The 25,308-nt window shown below is 39.0% G+C and overlaps 1 protein-coding gene across 2 annotated transcripts; it reads left to right on the top strand.

The window, feature by feature from the left end:
- The first annotated feature begins 3,258 nt into the window (after positions 1 to 3,258).
- On the top strand, positions 3,259 to 23,943 carry pik3cd (phosphatidylinositol-4,5-bisphosphate 3-kinase, catalytic subunit delta). Of its 2 annotated transcripts, none has more exons than XM_034696711.1 (23): positions 3,259 to 3,507; positions 4,538 to 4,712; positions 5,457 to 5,685; positions 6,110 to 6,336; positions 6,676 to 6,852; positions 8,634 to 8,789; positions 9,325 to 9,411; positions 10,443 to 10,664; positions 12,868 to 12,964; positions 13,307 to 13,437; positions 13,520 to 13,570; positions 13,676 to 13,843; positions 15,550 to 15,671; positions 15,818 to 15,961; positions 16,044 to 16,143; positions 16,240 to 16,406; positions 17,889 to 17,998; positions 18,201 to 18,279; positions 18,376 to 18,543; positions 20,070 to 20,193; positions 21,057 to 21,202; positions 21,281 to 21,413; positions 21,500 to 23,943. In XM_034696711.1, the coding sequence occupies exons 2-23, from the start codon at positions 4,572 to 4,574 to the stop codon at positions 21,635 to 21,637; spliced, it is 3,117 nt and encodes a 1,038-aa protein (XP_034552602.1). In that variant the 5' UTR covers positions 3,259 to 3,507; positions 4,538 to 4,571; the 3' UTR covers positions 21,638 to 23,943. The 2 variants fall into 2 exon arrangements, with proteins under 2 accessions (XP_034552602.1, XP_034552601.1); XM_034696710.1 differs by having other exon boundaries at positions 9,322 to 9,411.
- Positions 23,944 to 25,308: the final 1,365 nt, after the last annotated feature.

Here is a 25,308-nt window from a genome sequence, read left to right as displayed (position 1 = left end):
CAGGGTAGCAACTTCTATTCAAACCTAAATTTATTTGCTTTGGCTGTCAACAATGCCGCTCCAGGAAGTCAAAACCCCCTTCTATGTCCCCCCCCACAGAGCTGTGGGTAGCATGAAGGCAGTAAACAGGTCACACATCTGAAAGTCACATGACCTACCTATAAATACCTGTTCACTCTCAGTAAGATTGAATCTATTACTTCAATGAATGTTTGTTGAGCTCCTTTACTGAAGAAGCTGTTGTTTCTGCTGATGATGGATTTCTTTTAGTTGCTGTATTGACGGTTTTCTCTTCAGGTGTTTACAAGTTAACCACCAAGTGTACACCTGCTATTGTTTATTTCATGCTGTGCCAGTTTTTCAAATTCTGTAGCCCCTATTTGAAAAGTCAAGGGTCTCCAGCATGAGTTCTCATTAAAAGCAGGTAGTTGTAGTTTTATGATACAAGATGTAACAGACAAAATTTTACATTATGTATCTTATGCACTGGTAAATTTGTTAATTGTTTAGGGGTACACGGTGGCAAACAAGTTCATACCATCAGACTTCAGCTCTGGCCGAAAGTTTCTCTTCTGCACAATCACTTCCTGTTTTTACCAGCTGGTCTCCACTGCAGTCACAAACAAGTGTGTTTTTCAAAAAACATGAACTAAGTTAGCCAGATCTCACGCACACACGTACTCACTCACTCACGCACGCACACACGCACACACACGCACACACACACACTCACACACACTCACACACACTCACACACACTCTCACACACACACACACACACACACACACACACACACACACACAGGCGCATACCCTTTAAGATGGTATTCAACAGGAAGACTGTTTTTTCAGAGGTTAAGACCACTAAAACTTATAGTACACAAGAAATGTTAGCTTCTGCAAACCTTTCTGACAAATGAACTGAAAGAGGGATATTTGCTTTGTTTTTTATTTAAATACAGTGGGTTTTTCAACTAAAACACAATGCAGCTGATAGAAAATAGAATAAATTCATGCTTATTACATGAATAAGCTGACAGTTAAAGGGTTGAAATGTCATGCTGTAGGTGACCTGTCCATTTCCCCTTTCCACGGTTGTATTACTGTATTATGTTCCACTTCCACGATTGTGGTGTTATTGTGCACAAATATCTAAAACTGAAAGTGGTCACTGGCCTCCTGGTTAGTTTGTGGAAATGTGAAAAAAAGGAAGGAATCAAAGAGTTTCAGTTAGATTACAGATGTCTGCCTTTAGACAGCTACAGATAAACAAAGGCTGGTATAACATTAAGATTATTGTGGATGACATCAAAATCAAGGGTCAACTCAAAAGTTGATTCACAAAGATCTTTGTATTTTATAGTTTTTTAAAGGCTAATATGTGGGCCTAGTTTAACTATTTCCTTTTCAAAAATGGTGTACTTTCTTATTTTTACTTTTCTGTTTCTAAAATGTTGGATTATTATCAGAAAAAAATATATTTATCTTGTTAACCTAAATGAGTAAAGGTTGCACAATTTGAGAAAACATCAAGATGTGGATTTGCAAGATCCTCTTTCTACTCTCTTGTATAGACCCACAAATAGTCCCATCCAATGTAAGGCTGGACTTTCCTAAGTGAAACAGCATTAACCAGAAACAACAGTATCAATAGAAACATATTTAACCTCTGTCCGACGTACAACAATTTTGAAAACCATAGGGACCTGTTTGCTCTATATTTTAGGTCACAGTGCGTGAACTTGTGAAACTTACAACATGGTTGAAGTGAGTCAAAAGAAGAAGTACTTACTGTACTTTTCTCTGCAGAACAAATAGTGCAGATAACTCAGCAAATACAACAATTGTTTAATATGTATTATTCTTCAAACCAACATTCCTAATCCAAGGAAAACCCTACAAAGTTAATTTGCCCTGAACTGCTTTTAAAATGCAAGGGATGTAGCCTACTGTACATGAATTCTCCATATGGTGCCAGTTTTACTTCTATAGAAGTGTAATCCAGTGTGTACAATGTTTAACACTATTTTCAAATCAGTAGGATTAAGTTGAATTGTTACCTACTCTTGGTGGTCTTTTTGCTCATTAAGTTTTATTGATATTTTAAGTAGCTTACATTTTGTTCTCAATACTACAATACTTCTACTAAATAATAAGTACAGTTTTAAAAAGCTTTTAACTGGTGGTGAAATTAAAATAACATGAAGTCAAAAACACTGGTGAAACAAATCAAATGAATAAATAAAACACTGCGCCTGATTTTTAGATTTAGGAAGGCTGACAGTTTTATTAATTATGACTAGTTTGTAAACGTTGTGTCATTATGCTTTTAATAGCCCGACCCAGTCAAACCTTTAGATAAAACAGGTTAACATGATTTGTATATGTATAATTTATAAGCACCGATATGCCTCATTATTAATGACAAAGGTAAAGAGATGAAATAAGGTGTACAACTTTCTCATGTCTGATGAACGTACCTGGACTCTGGGACAAGCTTTTATGAGAGTTTTTACTCACATTGAAATCTTTACTCACAAAATTAAGAAATGTCTTCCAAATTATGAACTAATTAGAAATAGATTAATAGTAAAAGTAAAGGATACTAACATTTGAGAATGTGTAGCTAGACATGTTTCACACTTTTAGAAACGTTTCAACAAATATTCAAGATTCAAGATTCAAGAAAGCTTTATTGCCAAGTGAGCTAGCACACACAAGGTATTTGACGTGGTGAATGGAACACTGGTACTTAACAACAATTAAGGAAACAACAAGACAGTAAGGGCAATAAATATATAAACCTAAACACAAATCCAAAAATTCTAAATAAAAATAAAAATACTACCTGAACAAAGAAAGGTAAATAAGTGCATTTAAAGACATGAAATAAGTTAACTTAGCCTAAGCCAGAGTGCACATGTAGTAGATGAATATAATAATAAAATATGTTATGGGATAAATTAAAATGATTGTCCGTTGCAGACTCTCCTCATGTCTGATTTGGTAGCAGAACCAAACCAGACCAGACCAGATATTAGGATAACTTTCCACTTATTTTGTCGACTAATTAAGAGCTTCACTGACTTATCCCCTCTGTACAACACGATTTACACGTCGCTCATTTAAATAGTCTTAGAATTGAACACACCGCCTCCATTATACAAGTATTTTGGAGGGACGGGGGGCGGAAGTTGGTGCGTAAAAATATTACTTTCACTTTACGCTGAAGCTGAAGTTTTGGTTGACGGTCCCTGAACGCGTCTGTCAGTGCCTCAACATCTCTGCAGGAATGACAGTGCACTGACCAAAGCAAGGAACCACTCCACTTCTCCACATCAGCTGAACGAGCAGCTCATCCGTCTGAACTGGATTTACATCACCTCCCTCACCTCACGGACCGACCTGCAGCCGCTTGACAGAGACATGTCATCGTGATATTACACCCTCCATGTTCGCTGCAAGACAAACCATGATGAGATGACCGAGGACTTGTAGGGCTGACAGGCAAGTGCAACGCTCACAGGTTGCTTTCGCTGTAATGTACAATATGTGTGCAAGTTGTGCTCAGACAGAAAATATTCAACTTAAATTTAGCTTTTATGTTTTTTTCACCTTCTGTTTCTTCTTCTGCTAAATTTCTCATTTATAAAATGTCCTTTTTGGTTGCTGTAAGTTAGATCACTAATATTATGTGTATTACACTTATGCTCTGTTTTAAGTTAGTCTATATCAGGCAGACAAAGCACCTAACACAGCACACGTTTCCTCTTACCAAAATCAATAGCCTAGTGTAGAATTACTATATAATATTTAGTACTGTTCTTACCAGTATAATTGATAATATCACTCATAACTTAATGTTTTAGTTTTGCACAGTCAGTTGAATAGATCAGCAGGAAGATGGTAAGCATTTCTTGTAGTGTGGGTAATTTATTTGATGTTTATTCATAATGCTTCTTCACCTCATTTCACCTCTCCCTGTATGCCGCTTACTTAGAATGCCTGTTAAGGTGGAGTAACAGATACATGAGCTGTATGAATAAAGTCAGTACTCTAAAGTAAACAGTAGATTATAACAAGTTGGCAGCAATCAAAAACAGTTCACATAGAAATCTTGAGCCCCTGTTTACCATTTCATACACTATTTAACGTTTCTGACTTGTGCATTGAGCTGCAGTGAGGAGATAAAGAAATCTATGAGTGCCGTGAACTACAGGACGCTGTTTTTCATTCATTCATCACTTATTTTCATTTATATCTTGTGTGTTCTACATGAGTTTTCAGTTCCTAGAGGTTAAATCGTTCAAGGTTTTAAGGAACAATCCGCAAAATGAATGTTACACCGCATAACACACTAACCTCATACACATGTTAATGGTGGACATATTAACCCTGGCTGTGTTTCCTGTGTGTGTGTTTGTGTGTGTGTGTGTGTGTGTGTGTGTGTGTGTGTGTGTGTGTGTGTGTGCGTGTGTGTCCGTGTGTGTGTCCGTGTGTGTGTGTATGGACGGCTGGCTTGTATTCCGGTGAGCAGCAGAGGAGCTGACGGTAAATGAGAGGCCGTCACCATGCCCTCGGGGAAGTATGGGATGCAGGGGGAATGGGAGAAGGAGGGGGACCAGGAGATCATGATGGACTTCCTGCTACCCACTGGGATCTTCCTCAAATTCCCTGTGACACGAAACGACACCATCAAAAACATCAAAAAAGTACGTCCACTTTTGTCAGCAGCTGCAGAATAGCTCTGGTAGAGTGTTTTGAATTTATGATGTGTGATCATACATTGCTTTTTTTTTTGTATAAGATAACATTGTATTTTTAAGAGATTGCAAATCGATTGACTGCAGCACAGCGTTGCAGCTCTTGGGACCACACTTACGAAATGCTGTTGTTATTTACAGTATTTACTCAATATGCTTTTAAGCAGATTGGATGACTTAATATTTCTTCAGACATTAAACTAATGAAAACATTACATAACCCAAACAATGCTTTCTCGTGCTTCAGATTCATCTTGAAGTTTTGATGCAAGTGTTACAGAAAGAGCTGCAGCTTTCCTCCTTGGTACTTACACAGCCAGCTCTTTACTGAATCAGATCTGCTGTTCAATGTGAATGTGCTGTTTCTATGCCAACCGTTCTGCCACTTCAGGGTGTTTGATTTAGCTGTTAAATAATGATACTCTAGGAGGCTGTTAAGATGATTAAGAGATTAAATGTCTTTGCAACAAGGGTAAGTCACAAAGGATTTTAGGGAATGTTCAAAAAGCAGTCATTATATCATACTGAAAGAGCACTTATGGTTGAAATTTTCCTTTGATTCTGAAAAAGGTCACGGTTTCTTTGGGCAAAAAATGACAAAACATTTCAATACATAGAGATCACACTGGAGACTGCAGGTGACACCCAAACTCAGCTCTCAATCCTACGTGTTTCTGTTGTTTCTCGTCTCAGATGGTTTGGAAAAATGCCAGAAGTGAGGCCCTTTTTGGCGCGCTAGGAGAACCCGATGCATACGTCTTCACCTGCATCAACGGGACGGCAGAGAGGGAGGAACTAGAAGAGGAATCGAGGCGCATAAGTGACGTGCGGCCCTTCATGTGTGTCCTGAGGCTGGTGGCAAGGGAGGGCGACCGAGTCGAGAAACTCACCAATACACAAATCAGCTTGTTAATTGGCAAAGGTTAGAGACTTATATCACTGATACTGCTGAGCTGCTACCACAAGCCTAGCAGAGATGTAGAGTTGTTTCGTTGGTTAGTGGTATTATTGTGTTGTTACTATGTTTAAAATACGAGGCAGTCTTCTTTCATAAACAAAAAAGGTGAGAGTTTTTTTCTTGCATTTTCTTTTTCTGCTTCAGCTCACTGAATAGTTTCTCAAAGCAATACAAGCAGAGTATTGTATTCATATTTTGTGTACAGTAAAGAATGATGATTTGGTCATTTTTTTCTGTATAGCTTTAAAACATCAGTAGTGAGTGACATATTTGTCTGGATGACACAAAACATGGCTGGTGCTCAGCCAGTTGTTGTGAACGTAATCTTTCAAGACGAGTAAACTGTTCCTCTCACTGTATTTCTGACTCTTTGACTATAATGTTCTAGGTCTGCATGAGTTTGAGGCCCAAAAGAACCATGAGGTAAACGAGTTTCGGACCAAGATGCGTACGTTTTGCGAAGAGAAGGCTCAGGAGCGGCAGTTGTTGCCATGGCAGAAGTGGATGGAATACAGCTTCCCGTGCAACCTGGAGCCATGCTGCTCTCCGCCAGTGGGTGCAAAGTCCAAAAACTCCAAGAAGATTTTCATCAATGTCAAGTTTGAGGCTAGTGATGTGAGTTGACATGTTGTTTAAGATTTTTTTGAGTCACATTTGAAAAGGTTAATATGACAATGAAAATCAAAGTGAGGGTATGACTGTGTAGCAGTGGGGTGACCTGCAAACACACAACAGCCTGGATATGAAAAACAGGTTCCACCTTGTGTTGACAAATTTTAGAAGATAGTATAAAGCAAACATGAGCACATTTGGAAATCCCCCTCCCACTGTATAGACACCACATTCAAAACTTTACTAGGGAACAAGATCCACAGACATGTAAATAACATTTTGTATGACTTTCTGTAAAAGCTGACACCTGTGTTAGTAAAAAGCTTTCCTGAACTCTCACAGGAAAGCTTCATGTTGCAGCAGGATCCTCAGGACCTCCCTATGGCTTTGATAAAGAGCGCTCTGAAGAAGAAAGCCACTGTGTTTCGCTCAGTGAGACAGGAACCTGAAGACTACACCCTACAGGTCAACGGCAGGTGGGAGTTCATCTACGGGAAAAACCCACTGTGCCAGTTCAAAGTGAGTGATCAGAATAACAGCACCTTGGCAGAATAGAAACTGTTTTATGTTGAAATGCAGCATGTTTTATTGTTTTGTTCACATCTTCTTATCTGACCCCTTCGATTTCACATGACACGTTGGCTGCAGTTCGTTTTTAACTCTCTAAATTGATGGCTTTTTTTTAAGGGTAATTTTGGACACATACATTTGACCGGTGTCTCCTTACTTCTCCAACTCAAGATCACTGAGGCTGCACATAACAGTAACATTTTAGGACGTTTTTGGCACCGCCAAAAGTTCTGGATCTGGTCATTTGACCATCAGCAGTGTTGTCTTAGAGCAACTCCTGTTTATCTTTCTTTTGTACATGGAGTTGGAGTTGGACTGTGTTGTCTTGCAGGAAAATTGACCATTTTTAAAACTCAGTTCTATTTAAACTCAAGCCATTATTTATTTTATATTTTATATTTCGCTGCATTCATTTTAGCCACTGCGCTCCCAAGCCTCCAAGACCTGCATCCCAACAACATGACGTTTCATACTTGTGGTTCTGTGTTCACGCAGGAAGTCTGATCTTTTGATCATGCCCAACTGTGATAGTTTGATCATCCAAAAGCCAAATTCTGGTCTCAGTCTGGTGAATAAATTCTCCTTCCCCCATGTTTTGGAGGCTCCCACGCACCACATGTGACTTTTTCCAACTTTTACTTTGTTTTTGTGAAGATGTGACTCACAAAGAAGTTGGACAAATTACATGAGCTTCCCGGTGGCAGCCCTAATGAATGACCATTTCCTGTTGACTAATTTTTAATGATGCTACTGACATTTTGTTGTGATTGATGCAAGTGAGCAGTGTGTCGTATAATTCACCTTCCCTGGTTGGTATTTTCAAGTTATTGTCACGTAGATTGTTTAAAATCTCCCTTTGTATTGATTAGATAGCTAAATATAGTGATTTACCGGTGCTAGTGATTTCATCTTTTGAATTTATTTAATGTTTGTTTGTTTGTTTGTTTGTTTGTTTGTTTGTTTGTTTGTTTGTTTGTTTGTTTGTTTGTTTAGGGACATGTATTAAGCAAGTACACAAAATGCACACACTACAGCACATATCTTCTAAACTAATATGCTTTGTTCATTCCTCAATGGCCCTTTAAAATACAAAAAAAATCAACAATAAATGCACAAGAGAGAGTGCAAAACAAACAAACAATGACACAGAGTTACAACACAGTCATTGTCATTTTTAGGCACCACGTATACTATCACTCCAAAATCAACTGCACCCTCAATTATGAAATCAAACCATCAAATGTATGCTTACATAATTTGTACTTTATTTTGATATATAAGACTTCTTATCTAATGATTTGTGACAATATGTCATATTGCAAGTGAAAGAGCCTGACAAGAGTATACACATTTTGTATGCTCGAGAATGGTTCTTTCTTTCTTTGTGGATCATTTTCTTTCTGATTTGTCAGTCTGCTCTCTGCCTTTGTGTTTTGCACATAAAAGCTGAAATGACTGTCAGATCAGGATTGACTCAAGACTTAAATGACAGGAGACCCCACTGTTGATTTTGAAACTCCAGCTACCTGCAGGAGTGACTCATATCAGTCCTGCAGAAAGGAACTGCACCCTTCCACACATAATGAGATTTCAGCTGCATTAACCTACAGCAAATGAACAGCCTGCAGGAGTTAACCAGCGCTATCAGAACACTGGGAAATATCTGTGGGGGAACTGACTGATGGCTGTACCAGTAAACCTCTCTTTCTCTGTTCTTCATCTTCTTCCAGTATATTTTCTGGTGTTTGAGTAATGGCCAAAATGCCCATTTAACCATGGTGCATCACTCCACCATCAGCAAATACCAGGAGGAGCAGGGCAGAATGGGCAGCCAGGTATTTAAGAGCCGCTCGTTGTCCAGACCTCCTCCGCTGCCCCTGAAGAAGGTGAGAGGTTAGCGGGTGACAGACGTATTTCATTAACAGAGCAGCACTTTTTCTTTCACTCTTTATTTCAGTTCTTGCCCGGCCAGGCAGCGGTGGACTTTGACACTGTTGGAACATGCTGAGCAAAACAGTGTTGATAATTTACACTTGGGACCTTTGCTTGCATTTACTGTAGTTCAGCATAGACCGTGCAGTATATTACCCTCCTTCAAACAGCACTGGCAAGTGTCAGCTTATTGTATTCACTTGTATTCAACACTCTTACAAAAAGCAGAGGAATCATCAATAAAGAAAAATAAAATTACACATTTTTGAGGTTTTTCAGAGTGCTGTAGGGGGACATTTGCTCAGTTTAAAAGTTTGTTCCCCTTTTGTGCTTTATCTTGAAAGTATTCATTGTTGTGTGCCTATCTTTTGACTTGTCAAACAGGAAATTGTTGCAACATTCTCAAGTGAATGCAATTAGTTTATTTTTCTTATAAAATAAGAGGCCAAGATGTTGAATTGTGTCTCTTCTGACTCATCTCTGCAGCAGAATACGTCTTCTCTGTGGTCCATCAATGAGCCTTTCTGCATTCACCTGCTTCAGGGCAGCCGAGTCAACGCAGACGAAGGGATGAAGGTTGGTGTGGTTTTGCGTGGGTTCTCTCTTACTTTGCAGCTCAATGAAGTGTGGCATTCACCTGTTTACCAATATCTCAATTTCAGTTGTAGGAGCAGCAGGGCCTGAAATGTAAATGACAGGAGGGTCACATGGTCTAAACCACACGTTTCCCATAATTCATCGAGGCGGTTGGTTAAACTTCAAAACAGGAAGTGGGGAGGGCCTATCTGATTTTTATGTCTCATTCTGAGGCCTAGATTCTAAGAAAGAAGGCAGCCTTCGTGCTGTCGCTCCCTCTCTTGCTTTCAATGCACTTCTTTTTTTGTACACGATGCATACATTCTGTAATTATTGCTTAAAGGCTCTTACTCATGTTGTAATTTGACAAGTGGCAGTTGAGATGAAGATATTTCCCTGTAAGTTGGGGCTAAAGCATATAGAAGTATCCAATAAAACTGCATATTTATCTTTAGTTTCTTCTGCAATGTCAGTTTTTTTAAACTAATTTGACAAACAAGAGTGCACACCTAAGTTAGAACCCTGTTAATGTGTCTCTGTGTGTAATTCACCTTTATAATTAACAGTGATACTGGTTAAATGGATGATTAAGTGTAAGTGCACTTCCGGCTGCTGCCTCAGAGCGCATCATGACTATTGACAAATTAGTTCTTACACATAATTATCAGTCATGTCTGCGGTTGCCAATCAAGTCATATATTTTGTAAACATAGATTCAGGCTGCCTTAATTTGCCAAAAGATGAGTTTAATGCTTGTACAGTGTTGAAGGTAATTCTTATGAATGTGCATCATTTTTGAGGGACACTGTTTAGCATTGAAAGAGAGTGGGACCACCTTACATTACATAATTAACGTGTCAACCCTTTGACTCATTGCCTGAGTGGCGCAGGAAACTCTGAATCATCTGTTAAGTCTGTGAATCTTCCACAATCTCCCTCACACAGGTGTTAAACCCCTCAGTTTCCCAACCTCATCATTCCCTCCTTGAATCACCTCTGTGTGTGTGTGTGTGTGTGTGTTTCCCTTGCAGCTTGTGGTGCAGGCTGGCCTGTTCCATGGCAGTGAACTCCTCTGTAAGGTGGTGACCAGCTCGGAGGTGGCGGTGTCCTCTGAGCCCCTGTGGGATCAGAAGCTGGAGTTTGACATTAATGTGGCCGACCTGCCCCGCATGAGCCGTCTGTGTTTTGCACTCTATGCTGTCATTGAGAAAGCCAAGAAACCCCGTGGCACTAAGAAGAAGAATAAGAGAGCGGTGAGTCTGTGATAAATGTTTTCTTGGCCTGAGTGTAAAACTTGTTATTGGGCAGGCAAGTGTTCAGGCTGGTGGGGGGGAAGTTGTTAGCAAGCACAAACAGCTCTGTTTCCTCTCTAGTGTGTAGTGTGTGCTGTGTGGGTGTGTTTTGCTGCTGCGTCTGGTTGTGCAAGTGTGTTCAGTGGCAAGACTGTGGTTAACATTTCATCCGCTTCAGCTCTTTTATCTGTTCATCACCCCGAGGAAGGAAGGACATGGCAAACATTTTCAAGGAATTCTAAATTCATCTTCAGGGTCGCTGTTCATATTTTCAGAATTCACAACCACCAAGATATTTATGTTGTAATGTAGGCCTTTTGTACTCCATAGTATTCATTCTTCTCAGTGTCCAGAGTTTATCTGCAGCCAAGTGCTATCCGTGGCTGGATTTTTCAAAAATCATGCAGAATCCTTCTCTTAGTTCAATGTGGAGACTCAGATATGCAGAATCTTAACGTGCAAGACTGTGTCATCTGCATAAAGAGGGTACAACTGGGCAGAATAGAATAGTTTACATGAATATGTTGGATGAAGAATAAAACACTCTGGCACCCCAAGTTATTACAAAACATGCAGAACTGTAGCATACAGGTATTTTTAAGAGCTGAAAGAAATAGTCCAGATCTGAAATAGATGATGCATGCTGTGTAAAATGTATTGATCAACACTATTCAAAGCCATAGAGTACCAGCTGTGGACAGTTTTAAAAAGTTCAGCTATACAACTATTATGTTGACATTTTAAAAACAATTACTGACTGAATTACAGAATACTGAAAGGAATTGTGCTGCGGTTTCGATCATGAACAAACTAAAATATTTTAAAGTAACATATTGGTTTAACAAAAGAAGCAATTTGCAGATGTCATCTTTTGCTAAGGGAATTCGTGAAGGCCAATTTAATAAATGTTTCAAGTTACAAAAACATAAATTTTATCTCAGGAAATAGTTAAACCAACAACTTAAGGTTAATGATAGTTTCTGTCTTAACCTTCCTGTTATGTTTGTTTCTTAGGGACAGCAATAATGTTACTGGGTCAACTTGACCTGGGGCATATTCAATTATCCAAAAGTGTCAGAACCCCAAAAAATCCCAATACAATAGTTTTACATGACATAGATTATTGTTTATTTTATTTTATTTTACATTTTGAATTTTTTTATTTTTATGAAGTGGTGTTGATAAATGAACACGAGACACCTCTTCGGTAATATGCTGCCCAGGTTTTTATGCTGTATTTAGCTGGTTTGGAAGGCAAATATTAACTAAGATGGAAGGAACCTCTGAATACCACCAGCCTTTCATCCACTGTGACATTAGAGATGCGGAATAATACTTTTAGCCTTTTTAAAAAAAAAAATGTTAACTTTAAAATGGGTCAATTTGACCCACAACATAACAGGAGGGTTAATAAAATATACAAATGAAAGAATAAATATTCAAATTCATACCAGGAGTTACTCAGGTTACTGAAGTTTTTCAATGCTCTTACCATTCACAATTCTGGTGTTAAGCACACATGTACAGCAGCAGGAGGACTACTCAGCCACCCACTTACTGTACACTAAGAAGTACAGTAAATAAATTCAATTTCCCCTTTATTCTGCGCTCTCTTGTTTGTAGTGTTGTAGCGCTTGTTAGCTAACACATTTCAGAAGTCTGCCCAAACATGTCACCCAGGTGGGTTTCTTGGCATCAAGGCCACTTCTGCTTTCTGATCAACTTCTCTCTTCTTTGCCTGGAAGAGAAGTCCTGCAGACAGACACCAGGAAGACTGACGGAAATAGAGCTATTCTAGCAGCTCTTGTTTGTTTGTATCGTCTCTTTTTTTAGCTGAGTGCACGCTGTCTAAATGTGTTGGTTTTGGTTTTAACAAACTCAGTGGGCCTTTGTCTGGACTCTTAGTTCTTTTACGGTTGCATTTGTAAACTAGACGTTGCCAAGCTATTTCTATCTCCCACTGCCTCTGTTAATATTTTCAAATTAATTCAGCTCATCACAAAAAATGCAGTAGTTACTAATTAAACCCTTCTATATATAAATGACTGAAAACAAGAGTACTTTCACTTTGTCCCTTCTTTGCTTTCTTTTTGTTTGATTTCAAAGCTTGCAGATTGTCCTCAATGCCTTTCATCAAAACTAACCCTCCTGTCCCTCTCTTCAGGACTGTCCGATAGCCTGGGTGAACACTATGGTGTTTGACTACAAAGACCAGCTGAAGACCGGAGAGGTCCTCTTGTCCATGTGGCCATCTGTTCCTGGTACGTTTAGCCTTGCTTCTTCTTACATCTCCTCCTCTTCAAAACACCTCCCATCTTTAACAGCCTCCTCCACAACGCCTGGCAGAACACTTTGAGGGCTGAAATACCAACAATGTCATAAGAACCCCACATACTCACACATTATATGTGTGCTGACTCACAAGCGAGCATTTTGCTTGTAAAATGTTGGTTTTAAAACATCTTGCCAGAAATTAGAGCTCTGTGTTTATTCACTTTAGCTGTGGCACTATTTGTTTATTCACTGTTGCATTTTGGACCTCACTGAGTTTATGAAAGCATATACCAAATGGCAAAGTGAAAAATATGAAATTCTTATCTCAGATGACAAAGGGGAATTGTTGAATCCAATGGGAACTGTGGAGAAGAACCCCAATGTGGACAGCGCTGCCGGGCTTTTCATCCGCTTCAACAATATCCGTCCTTACCCTCTCTATTACCCTCCACTCGACAAGGTATTTATTTCCGTTTCCATTTGTCGAGTACATGCTGACATTTTTATTGGTATTACAGTCAGCCATAAAAATCTGCTTACAGATAAGTGCTGTGGACAAGAATGGAGATGTAACTTTTCCCGCCAAAGAAGAGGTAAGCCTAACACAGCTGGAGTTCAGATTAAGCAGCAGTTTCTTGTTGACATACGGTAGATACATATAACTATGGACTGTGTTTCTCTCGTTTTGCTCTCTGTAGTACATGAAACTCAAAGAAATCATGGATAACAAAAACTACACCGAGTTCTTTGAGGATGAGAAGGAGCTCTTGTGGAAGCTTCGTGCAGAAGTCTGTGATTGCTTCCCTGAAAGTCTGTCTAAGTTGCTCCTCATCACCAAGTGGAATAAGCGTGAGGACGTAGTTCAGGTATTTAATGAGATTTTTCAACTATCATTTGTTATGATTTTGTTTTGGATCAGGTGTCTGTACAGAGGTCTAGAACATTCTCAAATTACATCTAGAAAATGGCAAAAACAGATTGACGTTCTCACAGTATACATTAGATAGAAATGCAATGATTTTCTGCTTGATGACTTGACCTACTTGGTAAATGAACATATTATGTACAACATTAGGCGGTAATTTGTGTTGGTTGCAAGTTTTCATTGGATTATCATTATGTATTTCATACTAAACTATCAAACGAGTTGGGCTGTACCTAACAATATATATATATATATTTTAAGATCATTAGTTTAGGACTTGCTTACCTTCACTGAGAGAAATGATAGTGAATAGAACAGAAAACTTGGAAAAGAGTGGGGAATGACATGCACCGAAGGGCTGAGGGTCAGAGTCAAATTTGAGCTGCCTGCTTGAAGGTCTATAACTCCTATATATAGGGCGTATGATTTACGCTACCAGTCAAAAGTTTGGAAACACTTTCTCATTCAATGGTTATTGTTTATTTTTATTATTTGAAACACTGTAGATTAATACTGCAGGCATCACAACTATGAAAGAACATACATGAAATTATTTAATGAACAAAAAAGTGTTAAAGAAAGCAGAATATGTTTTATATTTTAGATTCTGTAAAGTAGCCCCCTTTTTCCTTCATGACAGCTTTGCACACTCTTGGTATTCTCTCAGTCTGCTTCATGAAGTGGTCTCCTGGAATGGTTTCTAATTAACATGAGGCTTGTCAAGAGTTCATTTGTAGAATGACTTACCTTCATAATGTGTTTGAGACCATCAGTTGTGTTGTTCAGAGGTAGGGTTAGTACACAATGGATAGCCCTATTTGACTACTGTTGTAATCCAGATTATGGCAAAACCAGATTATTTCATAGTTTTGATGTCTTCAGTATTAAACTGCAATGTTGAAAATAATTAAAATAAATAAAAACCATTGCATGAGAAGGTGTGTCCAAACTTTTGACCGGTAGTGTAACTGCTTACCCAAACCTACGTCTGACAAAATAGTTTTTTCACTTATTATATCACATTTCAATAAATGTATTAATATAATCTGTGAAATGTAATGAACACTAAGTTTGTACTGTGATATGTTCTGAGCAAAACTGTAAGGTTGGCATCCTTATATTCTCATGGGAACCAAGCTAGCATGCTTAACGGTTAGCAGTCATTGTGTAATGTATATTATTTACCATCTTAGTGTAACTTGTTTGCCGCCAACATTTACTAATAGTGAATTTTGCTAGTAGTGCAGATATATTTGGCCAATAACGCACAGTGTTTGATTGTTGGTAAGAGAAAATAACCAGACCAGTAGAGTATACAAGGAATGCTCATCACATTTTGAAGAGCTAAATTGGAGGCTTTAAACTACTTACAAAGTACAACCTACACTCCATAACACAATGAAACTTGTAAGCAGTGATATAAAGCAGAGGAAAGCAACTTATCACATTGTATTTGCTTCATGAATGATCCAAATAACTATTTCAAGTCATCACTGATTCATTCTTTTAAACACTAACAAACACTAAAGGCTTCGAAAATGTGAAGATACAGCACACTGTAACGCCTAATTCATTTTTTAATAAGACATATGAGAGTTTTAATTGTTGTCGTTATTGTGTCTGAAAATGTGTTACGTTTCTCCTCAGATGGTGAGCTTGCTGAAAAACTGGCCGGACCTCCCTGCCATCCCTGCCTTGGAGCTGTTAGACTACAGTTTTCCCGACCCAGTAGTCCGTTCTTTTACCATCAGATGCCTCAGGAAGCTCAGGTACGCACGCACGCACGCACGCACGCACGCACGCACGCACGCACGCACGCACGCACGCACGCACGCACGCACGCACGCACGCACGCACGCACGCACGCACGCACGCACGCACGTTCTAAACCCGTTGTGGTCTTCTTTGCACACAGTGATGATGAGCTGCTGCAGTACTTAATCCAGCTGGTCCAGGTTTTGAAGTATGAGTCCTATCTCGATTGTGACCTCACCACTTTCCTGCTGGAGAGAGCTTTGTCAAACTGGAGGATAGGACACTTTCTCTTTTGGCATCTAAGGTGACACACAGTCTGATAGAAATAATGAGTGTCAAGTTCATCCTCAAGCTTTTGTCTGACTGCTGACTTGTGTGTTTGAAAGGTCTGAAATTCATGTGCCGTCTGTGAGTTTACGCTTTGGCCTGATTTTGGAAGCTTACTGCAGAGGAAACATCCACCACATCAGGCTCTTAAGCAAACAGGTAATATCACAGACATGTGCACTAACTTTAAACCTGCAAAATGTATGTTTTTGATCTGTACAAAGTCTCTGAATTTGCCTTACCCCTGCTGCACAGAACGAAGCTCTGGGCAAAATGAAGGCCCTGAGTGACTTTGTCAAATCAGGCTCCCAGAAGATGACAGTGGATGACCTGAAGCTGTGTATCAGACAGGAGTCTTACCTGGAGGCCCTGTCAGACCTGCTGTCACCTCTCAACCCCAGCATCATCCTCAGTGAGATCTGGTTAGTGCTAGACACATACAAACACACACACGCACACAAACTGCAAATTGCATTTTTTTTTCTCCAAATTGGATTTTCAAGGGCAGTTTGGTTCCTTTCTGACTTAAACTCATTACAAAGTAACACATTTATGTAGCATCTTGACATATTCACCTTTAGTTGTACAACTCCAGCAGACTTTTTTTTTACTAAATTATACAGTATCCCTTGTTAATTTTAACTCTCACTGCTGAAACTCTTTCAGTTAAGAATAAAATGTTTTTAGGGATTTGTTTATCTTTGTATCCTTGATCAGCATCCTTTGATTAATAATGTTATCTTTGAACTTGTGTTAGAACCACAATATTTCCCATTTCTCACAGTGGTTGTAAAGGGAAAACATTCACTGATGAATAAAATTTGTAGGGCTGTCAGCATTAACGCATTAATTGCAGTGTGAATAAGGTCAAAAATTGACAGGTTCAATTTGTATTCACGTACTGATTTATCCCCCTTTCAACACACCATAGTTAAGCCATGGCTGTGTGTCCCTGCTCTTGCTGCTGAATGACTCCCTGCCCGCTCAGGTGACAAGTCAAAAGTGATATGCTCTTTATGTCAAACAGAATAAAAATATTACTGAATCTTTTTGAGTGTGAGCTGCCGTTCACAAGCTAAGCACACAGGTGCAGCTAATCAGACTGGTTGCACTGACAGCAGGCAACTTCATCACAAAAGCTGACAGAGCACTGTTTGGAGTGTGTGAATCACCACAGACCTGCTGATGAAACTAAATCAAAGAAGTTAACAGTGCTTGTAAAATGGGTAACAACTACCTGCAGGAAAGTCAACATTGAGGACACTCGAACTCCTCAAAAGTGCAAATGTTGTCACATCTACTAGGGATCATTGCACACCTGTGAGTCATCAAAGTTACCTCAGAAAAGTATTAGACATTGGACACCATATTGACACTGCATGGACATTTTGCACACGCTACATATTTCTTCTGTGTTATTGAAAGAAACTCTGTATTTTGCACACTAAGCACTTTGAAGCTCAGCTGTCTCCCACCTCTAATCCATGGTTTCAGACCACACTGGTGTAGCAGTGCAGCATTTGTTTGAATAATAAATCTAGGATCACAAAGAACATTTAATTCCTTCATTCATTTGATTACTAAATCAAGACACTGGTAAGAATTGTTTTACATTGTTAATATGGACTTCAAACTGTTTTGAAATGCAAAATAATGGACAACCATGCAATTCAAAATATCATTAATCACATTGAGTTATTGACATTTTGCAATCGTGATTTAAAAATGTGACATTTGACAGCCCTAAATATTGAAGCAGTTCATTTTAGATCATTCAATATAAGAACTCACAAGAAGAAAACAAGTGAAATCACAGTATTTGATCAAATTTAAAGTGCTCTTTTCTCAGTTTACAGTTATCATCTTATTTTAATTTAAAACAAGTTTTCTTTTCCCGGTTGCAGTGCAGATAAGTGCAGATTCATGGACTCCAAGATGAAGCCGCTGTGGCTGATGTATAGGAACCCTGGTGCTCAGGGAGACATGGTGGGCATCATCTTCAAGAATGGAGACGGTGAGATTCAAGAAAAGCGTTATGCTTTGTCACACAAAACAGCATTTACTCTGTGCATCAAATAATTTCACAAAAGAGTCTCAAACAAGGAAGTACAATACAGTTTCAATAAAAATGAATAAATATCCAGTAAGTTTGGAAAAAGATTCAGAACATTGAATCAGTGTGATTTACTTGCCCCATTTTTCCTGATCACCTTTAGATCTTCGGCAAGACATGCTGACCCTCCAGATGATCCAGCTAATGGAGAACTTATGGAAAAAAGAAGGTCTTGATCTCAGGTAGGGTGGTGGTTTGCAGCAGTAGGTGTTCTTCTTGTTTCTTTTACACAAGTATGTGGTCAACATAATACTGATTAATTCCCCCTCCACTGACAGAATGATCCCATATGGCTGTTTGTCCACTGGGAACAAGATGGGGCTCATTGAGGCTGTGAAGCACGCAGACACCATAGCCAATATCCAGAGGAACAGCAGTAACAGCGCCGCCACAGCTGCCTTCAACAAGGACGCTCTGCTTAACTGGCTCAAATCAAAGAATCCTGAGTGAGTATGATGGACAACTTTGACACTTAAGTTTCTAAAGGATGCCTCAAATGTCCATGATTACTGTGTAGATACAGTATTGATGTCTTGAAAAGCCAGGAACCTAGAACTGGGGCTGTTATATGCACACCGAATGGTGTTTAAAACCACAGAGTTTAATCCAAACATTTTAAGGGAGTATCATATTTAGGATCCCACAGGTTGAGTGATTACCTGATAGTTTCCATCAACTTTAGGAGGGTCCTAAAATACAAAATTGTGACTTTTTGGTGTGTGTGTTGAGAAACAGCATAGTTCCACAATGCAAAGCACACCAGAAACAAAGCAGCTGGCTACAGCATGTACAAGTTTAAACATTATATCCTAAATAGCACTCCAAAGTTGTATTTTGACCTACTTCTCATCATCAATTTACAACTTGTTTTATTTCCTGTTTTAACAAAATGTTAAACTTCTCTTTTTTTCTTGAAAACAATTATATTAAGGCAGACGTGTCCGAGCAAGATGTGTGCAAAAAGACTAGATTAACTAAGAGCTATAGAGAAACTGTTTTAGAATTATAGGGAATTTACACAGCGAAGGTGTGAAACATGTCACATCTGCTGGCTGTTTTAAACAGACATACTTGATATTGTTTGTAACACACACTTCTCCCTATTTTGGATTTATAAGTAATGTGAACATATTCTAGGTAGAGGCTAGTGTACAAACAGATTAAAGATGTCTATTGATGATATAGAAAAAATATTGTTTATAATAGAAGAATCTAAATTCCAAAGTAGGTTAAAATTAAATGCAGTCCAAAAACACCTGCATCAATGCATTTGTAGTTTCTCACTTAATACAGACGTTAAACACTTTAGCTTCAGATGTTTCAAAGAGGACTTTTTTTTCTCTTCTCATCAGTTAAGAGAAAGTATTTGTGACAGGGTATCTAAATTATTTTCTTTTAGAAATTCTCTCTTGTTTTTTTGTATGTTGTGTGAATTGTTTACTTCAAAACACTTATTGTATGCAGTGTTTCAAAACTGTGATAAAGCGACACAAAGTGCAGAGGCAACTACAGCCTCAGCAACATTAAACGAGAGTAGATTTTTATTTGGTGCCAGACAGTCTGAAGGTCTTGTCTATTCTAAAAGCTCCTCGAAGAGAGAGAAGCATTCAATGTAATGAATAAGCCTTTGTACGTCACGTTGGCAAGACAGGCCCCGGCTGAGTGCACGACAGAACAGAAAGGTAATTAGCTTGAAATGCTGCAGCAGCCAAAACGGAGCGGAGAAAATTAGTAAAAGGTTGACACTGTGCACGTCTAGACAGGGAAAGGACGTGATGGTTAATCATTAATTGACCACAGGAATTCTTCTGTGAATATTTCATATAGCTGTGAGGAAATTCTTACTCATGGCTGTGCGTGTGTATAGTTTTATGCAGATTATATGACCAAGATAAGAGCACTGTAAATACACTGAAAGAACAAACCTAATCATGCTTTACTTCCTTGTTTCTCTTCTCTTTTTCTTTACTAGGGACAAACTGGATCAGGCAATAGAAGAGTTTACACTGTCCTGTGCTGGCTACTGTGTAGCTACTTATGTCCTTGGTATTGGAGATCGTCACAATGACAACATCATGATCAGGGAAACAGGACAGGTATTGGGATTTTTTAAATATTTTCTATCACAAGCTGAATTCACATACACACAAAACTCCTGGAAACTTAAAATGTCCGGGGGTGTTGTGCATGTGTGCAGAAAAACAAATTCACCCTGACTCTAATGGACTTTTTCCCCTTTAGTGAAATGATCTGCATGATGTGGGGGTGAGCTGTTGTGAGAATACAGCTTGAAATATTCGTGAAAACTCACTTCGAGTGAGTAGGTGGAGGGTGATGATGTTGCTGTCATGCAACTCGGGTGAACTCAGAAGGGTGCCACATAAAAAAAAAGAATAAAATGTCTGCACATTCTCCGTTTACATGTATCGTTGATATAATGCAAAAAACCCCACATCATAGTGTGGGTCGCTAGTGGCTTTCGTGGTGTGCTTTGGATTTGTCATTCCCTGCCTGTGAGACTCACCCTATACCCCCAACCCACCAGACCCCTCAGGGGAGACACCACGCTGTAAGGGACGTGTGATTAAGCAAGTGCGTAAAATTATGGCCGCAGAGTGCATGTGTGAAAGAGGCTGTAGAAAGTCCTTCGCCACTGAAACCTGCCATAATTGGATGGTTTCACAACAGAGCACTGAACTACTTTTCCACAAACAGTATTTGTTAATACTGAATGTATAACGAACAATTCCTTTAAAAAAGGGATGATTTTCATTTAATTGCACCTCCAACCTCTTGAATACTTGGTTGTGGTTTGGACATAAATTAGTATGACGGACGTACACACTATAAGATTGAAGTCCTTCAGGTTACTGTTAAGTTAGTAAGTCTTAAAGGAATGTGACTGTGCTCATTGATGCAGGACCAGAAACCAGAGGTAATTTTCACCTTTGCTCCTCAGCTGTTCCACATTGACTTTGGGCATTTCCTCGGCAATTTCAAGCGGAAACTCGGGATCAACAGGGAGCGCGTGCCTTTTATCCTGACTTACGACTTTGTCCATGTGATCCAACAAGGAAGGACAAACAACAGTGAGAAGTTTGAGAGGTAGAACATTTCTCTGACCTGTCTATTTGCTGATCTGAGAGTATTACCAGCTGTTGATTAATATATACATGTCATCAGGTTCAGGGAGTACTGTGAGCGGGCCTACAAGATCCTGTGTCGAAATGGGACGTTGTTCGTCAACCTCTTTGCTATGATGAAGGCAGCAGGACTGCCAGAGCTCACCTCCTTCAAAGACATCCAGTATCTAAAGGTATGCAATCATAATGATGATATATTATTGAGGATGATGCTGATGAGGAAGATAACAGTGTTTGTTTTGGTTTTGGTTTTTAATAGGACTCTTTAGCTTTGGGAAAATCAGAAGAGGAGGCGTTGAAGAATTTCAAAGTGAAGTTCAACGAAGCTCTACGGGAGAGCTGGAAGACAAAGGTGAACTGGATGATGCACTCCTTGGCCAAAGATAACAGACCGTAAGGAACATTGCACCAAGGTAACCTGAAGAGCGACCAAAAACGTATGGTTTCTAACTTATGGATTGAAAAGGGAAGTTCATTAATATATTTACTTTGTTGATGGCATTCGAGGACACTCATAAAATGTTTACATCTGACTGGCCTGGTTGTGGAAATTAACATGAGAGTGGAGAGACTGTTTTCATCCTGGAGCATAATTACAAAAGATACTTTCACCATGAAGGAAATCCATCACACTCATCATCCTAGCATCAAATAATAGGATTCCTTTGCCTTGAAGACACAGCTGAAGAAACATTACACAGGTTTTTTAATGCTACTTGAAAACTCACGTGAAAGTGTCATGAATCAGTAAAACAGGAGCAGAGACTGAAAGCTCATCTCATTGACCACATTACTCAGCCGGGTGCAATCTGCAAACAAACTTTATGACAACTTAAGACGCCACTGTCAGGTCATGGAGCAGAATAATACAGCAGCAGTTTCGTGTCAAGGCTTTTGTACAGTTTACATCCCTTGATGGCTGTGTCGTCGCCTCTTATTTCAAATGCCCTCATGCAATTGTGTCTTTTTCAGTTTTTTGTATTTAATTTAATTTGGTAGCTCAAAAGTACTTGTAAATAGTCATGAAGGATATTTTTAAAGGATTTTTTATTTTATTGCCGTGCCACTTGTCAATGTGTAATATTGCCTTGAAGTACTGTGTGTTGCCTTAAGAGTGCCAGTAGACCAGAAGCATTGTAACCATGACAATCTATTGTAAAATAGTGAAGTATATTTAAATTGGAGCTTTATTTTGGTAGCATCTTCCAGTATAAGTGTTGGCCATTAAGCAGACTCTTACCAAACACTTCATATGCATTAAATGAATGGTTTGACATTTTTGTGGATAAGCTTATTTGCTTTCTGGTTGATAATTTGACAAGCAGTAAGCTATTTAACCCTCTGACTGTAGATTTTATGTGAAGCTGTAGTGAGCAGCCTTTAGTTTATCTGAGCACAAAGACTGGACACTTGGAAAATGCTTGCTTGGCTCTGTCACAGTGCCCCCTACAGCACCTCCAAAACTCAGCAGAAAGCACTGCAGAATAAAAAGATCAAATTGTGTTCTTTAAAGTTACTTTACCAAAACTTTTTAGAGGTACTGGTAGGTGGATTGCATTTACTTTTGAGCAGAACAAGCTGGTGTTTTCCTTTGTTTTCATTATCTGTGCTATGCTTTGCTTTGTGTGTACTGGCCCCAGGTTCATATTCAATGGACATACAGTATGTGTAACTGGAATGGTTTCATTATCCTCTTAGCAAGCAAAAGAATAGGCTTGTATCCAAAAATGTTAAACCATCTCTTTAATGTCGGTTGTGAAAAAATCTAATCATGTCAGGCTAAAATATCATATAATGGTTTGGTCAAATGACCAGATTAAATATTGTATGAATGATGTTTTATTACTGAGATAGGTCTGTGTAGAGCCATCGACTTGTGGAAGCATTTCTCAAAATGTGGTACTGTATGCAGCTCCCTCTCAAATATGTAAATGTGGATTTCTGTATGCATCCTATCTCAGATGATGCAGTCAGTTTATGTCTGTTTGTATTATTGTCTGCCTTTATTGTTTCAAATATTTAAGTTATGCATTGTGTAATTTAAATTGCGTCAATGGAACTGATGTGCCAGGTGCCATGAAAGAGATTTCACAATGTTGTGTCAAACACCTCTATACTTTGTCATCTCCACTGCAAATGTGTTTGTTAAAGTGTGTGCTGTAGGATTTAGTTTAATGGTTTGTTTGGACTATGTTGACATGCTATATACTTGTTGTCAGGCCTGTAAGGATGAGGATATGCTTGCCATGTTGCATAGCAGTTAAAATAATCTCTATCATTGTGCAAGTCACAGTGCAATGATGACTTTTAAAGAGGAGCTGTGGATTGCATAGCAAGCGGGTTGAAAGCTGCTAAAATATTCACCCTGGATTAGACATTAAATATGGTCATCAGTGTCCCTCAGCTGATTACTGCTACTTCAAGCAAGATGAAGCTTACATTGAGTTTAACAGCTACTTTTGCAAAAGGTTAAAATACACAGCTGTTGCCTTTGGAGTTGTTATTCCTGAAATTTTTGAATGGGAGAAATCTATAAAGGCTATACTCGTATTTTCATGCACAGCTTAAGAGATAAACCTTTGTATCAATTTAGGTGTAAAAAATACCTTTCCTTTACCTGCATCCTGTTTTCACATTCGCTTCTCTCACTGTTGGGGGGGACGGGACGGGACACACACTCAATAAACAGCAGGATCCAAGTCATATTCTTCATATTCATATTCTTTTGCAGCTCTAAAGAGTAATGATAATTGTTGAATACCAAAGCCATCAAAGTCACCGGGATTTTTTTTTCCCTTCCTTTTACCTGTCAGTAAAGTGTGCTCGTTGTGCTGTGTAACATTGATGGTTTTTAATATATATATTATACCACAGTTGATATTCTTTGTTGTGATTGCTGCCCTGTAGTGAGTACAATGAAAAGCACAAATGTAGATTATACATTCTTGTAACTTTGAAAAGCAGGTATTCATGCATTTCCATAGTTAAACATTCTAATTTATGTGGGTAATATGTATTCCATAAAACAAAACTCAGCTGCACGCCTCCTCAATCACACCCGCTCCAGAGACCACATCCCCCCAGTCCTCCAGAACCTCCATTGGTTTCCCATCAGATCCAGAATACAGTACAAGATCCTACTCATCACCTACAAAGCCCTCCATAATCTAGCTCCCTCCTACCTCACCGACCTTCTGCAACCATACAATCCCTCCCGCAACCTCCGTTCCACCAATGCCAACCTCCTCACCCCTCTCACCAAACCTGAGCACCAAACCTGGAGGGACAGGGCTTTCTCTGTCACTACCCCCACCCTCTGGAACTCTCTCCCCCATTTCGACCAAGAGTTCCGGGCTCTTTTAGCCTCCAGAACTACTTTCCCCGGAACTAAAAGGTTCCTGTGCCCCCATTGTTGTCTGCGTTTTGACCGCGGGCTGAAGTCCCGGGTAGAATGTGCAAATCAGGCCAGAGACGTATAGAGAAAAAAAATTATATTAAATAATATTTGGAAATCTTAATAAAAAACTAAACTAGTATGCATTCCCAGGAATTACCCCTGTGTTTCAACAGCTGTGTTAACTCCACAAACACTATTACGTTCAACCGAAAGTCCCAGGACCTTTGAAAAGTACTACCCCCCAAGCAGGGGCTTTTCAGGGGGGAGATTATCTACCTCTGAACTAAATTTAGACCCTGGTTCCTCTGGTCAAAACGCATGTAGTTCAGGGGTAAAGTCCCTAGTTCCGGGGTAAAGTTCTTGCGGTGGAAAAACACCTTTAGACTCACTCACCAACTTCAAATCCGGACTCAAAACCCACCTATTCAGAAAGGCTTTTAACGTATAATTAATTAATTTTTTTTGTTTGTTTGTTTGTTTGTTTTTTGCTTTGCTATCCTTAGCTTATCTATTGTACAATTTTTTTTGTAAAGTGTCTTAAAGAAACGTTTAAAGCGCTTTTATAAATAAAATGTATTATTATTATTATAAACTGTATATCGCATGTAATAAGATAAGATAAGAGAAGATATACTTTATTGGTCCCTAAATGGGGGAAATTCTTTTGTTAC

Source organism: Notolabrus celidotus, chromosome 11 (assembly GCF_009762535.1).
Source record: "Notolabrus celidotus isolate fNotCel1 chromosome 11, fNotCel1.pri, whole genome shotgun sequence".
Lineage (NCBI taxonomy): Eukaryota > Metazoa > Chordata > Actinopteri > Labriformes > Labridae > Notolabrus > Notolabrus celidotus.
This window is presented reverse-complemented; position numbering and strand designations above follow the sequence as displayed.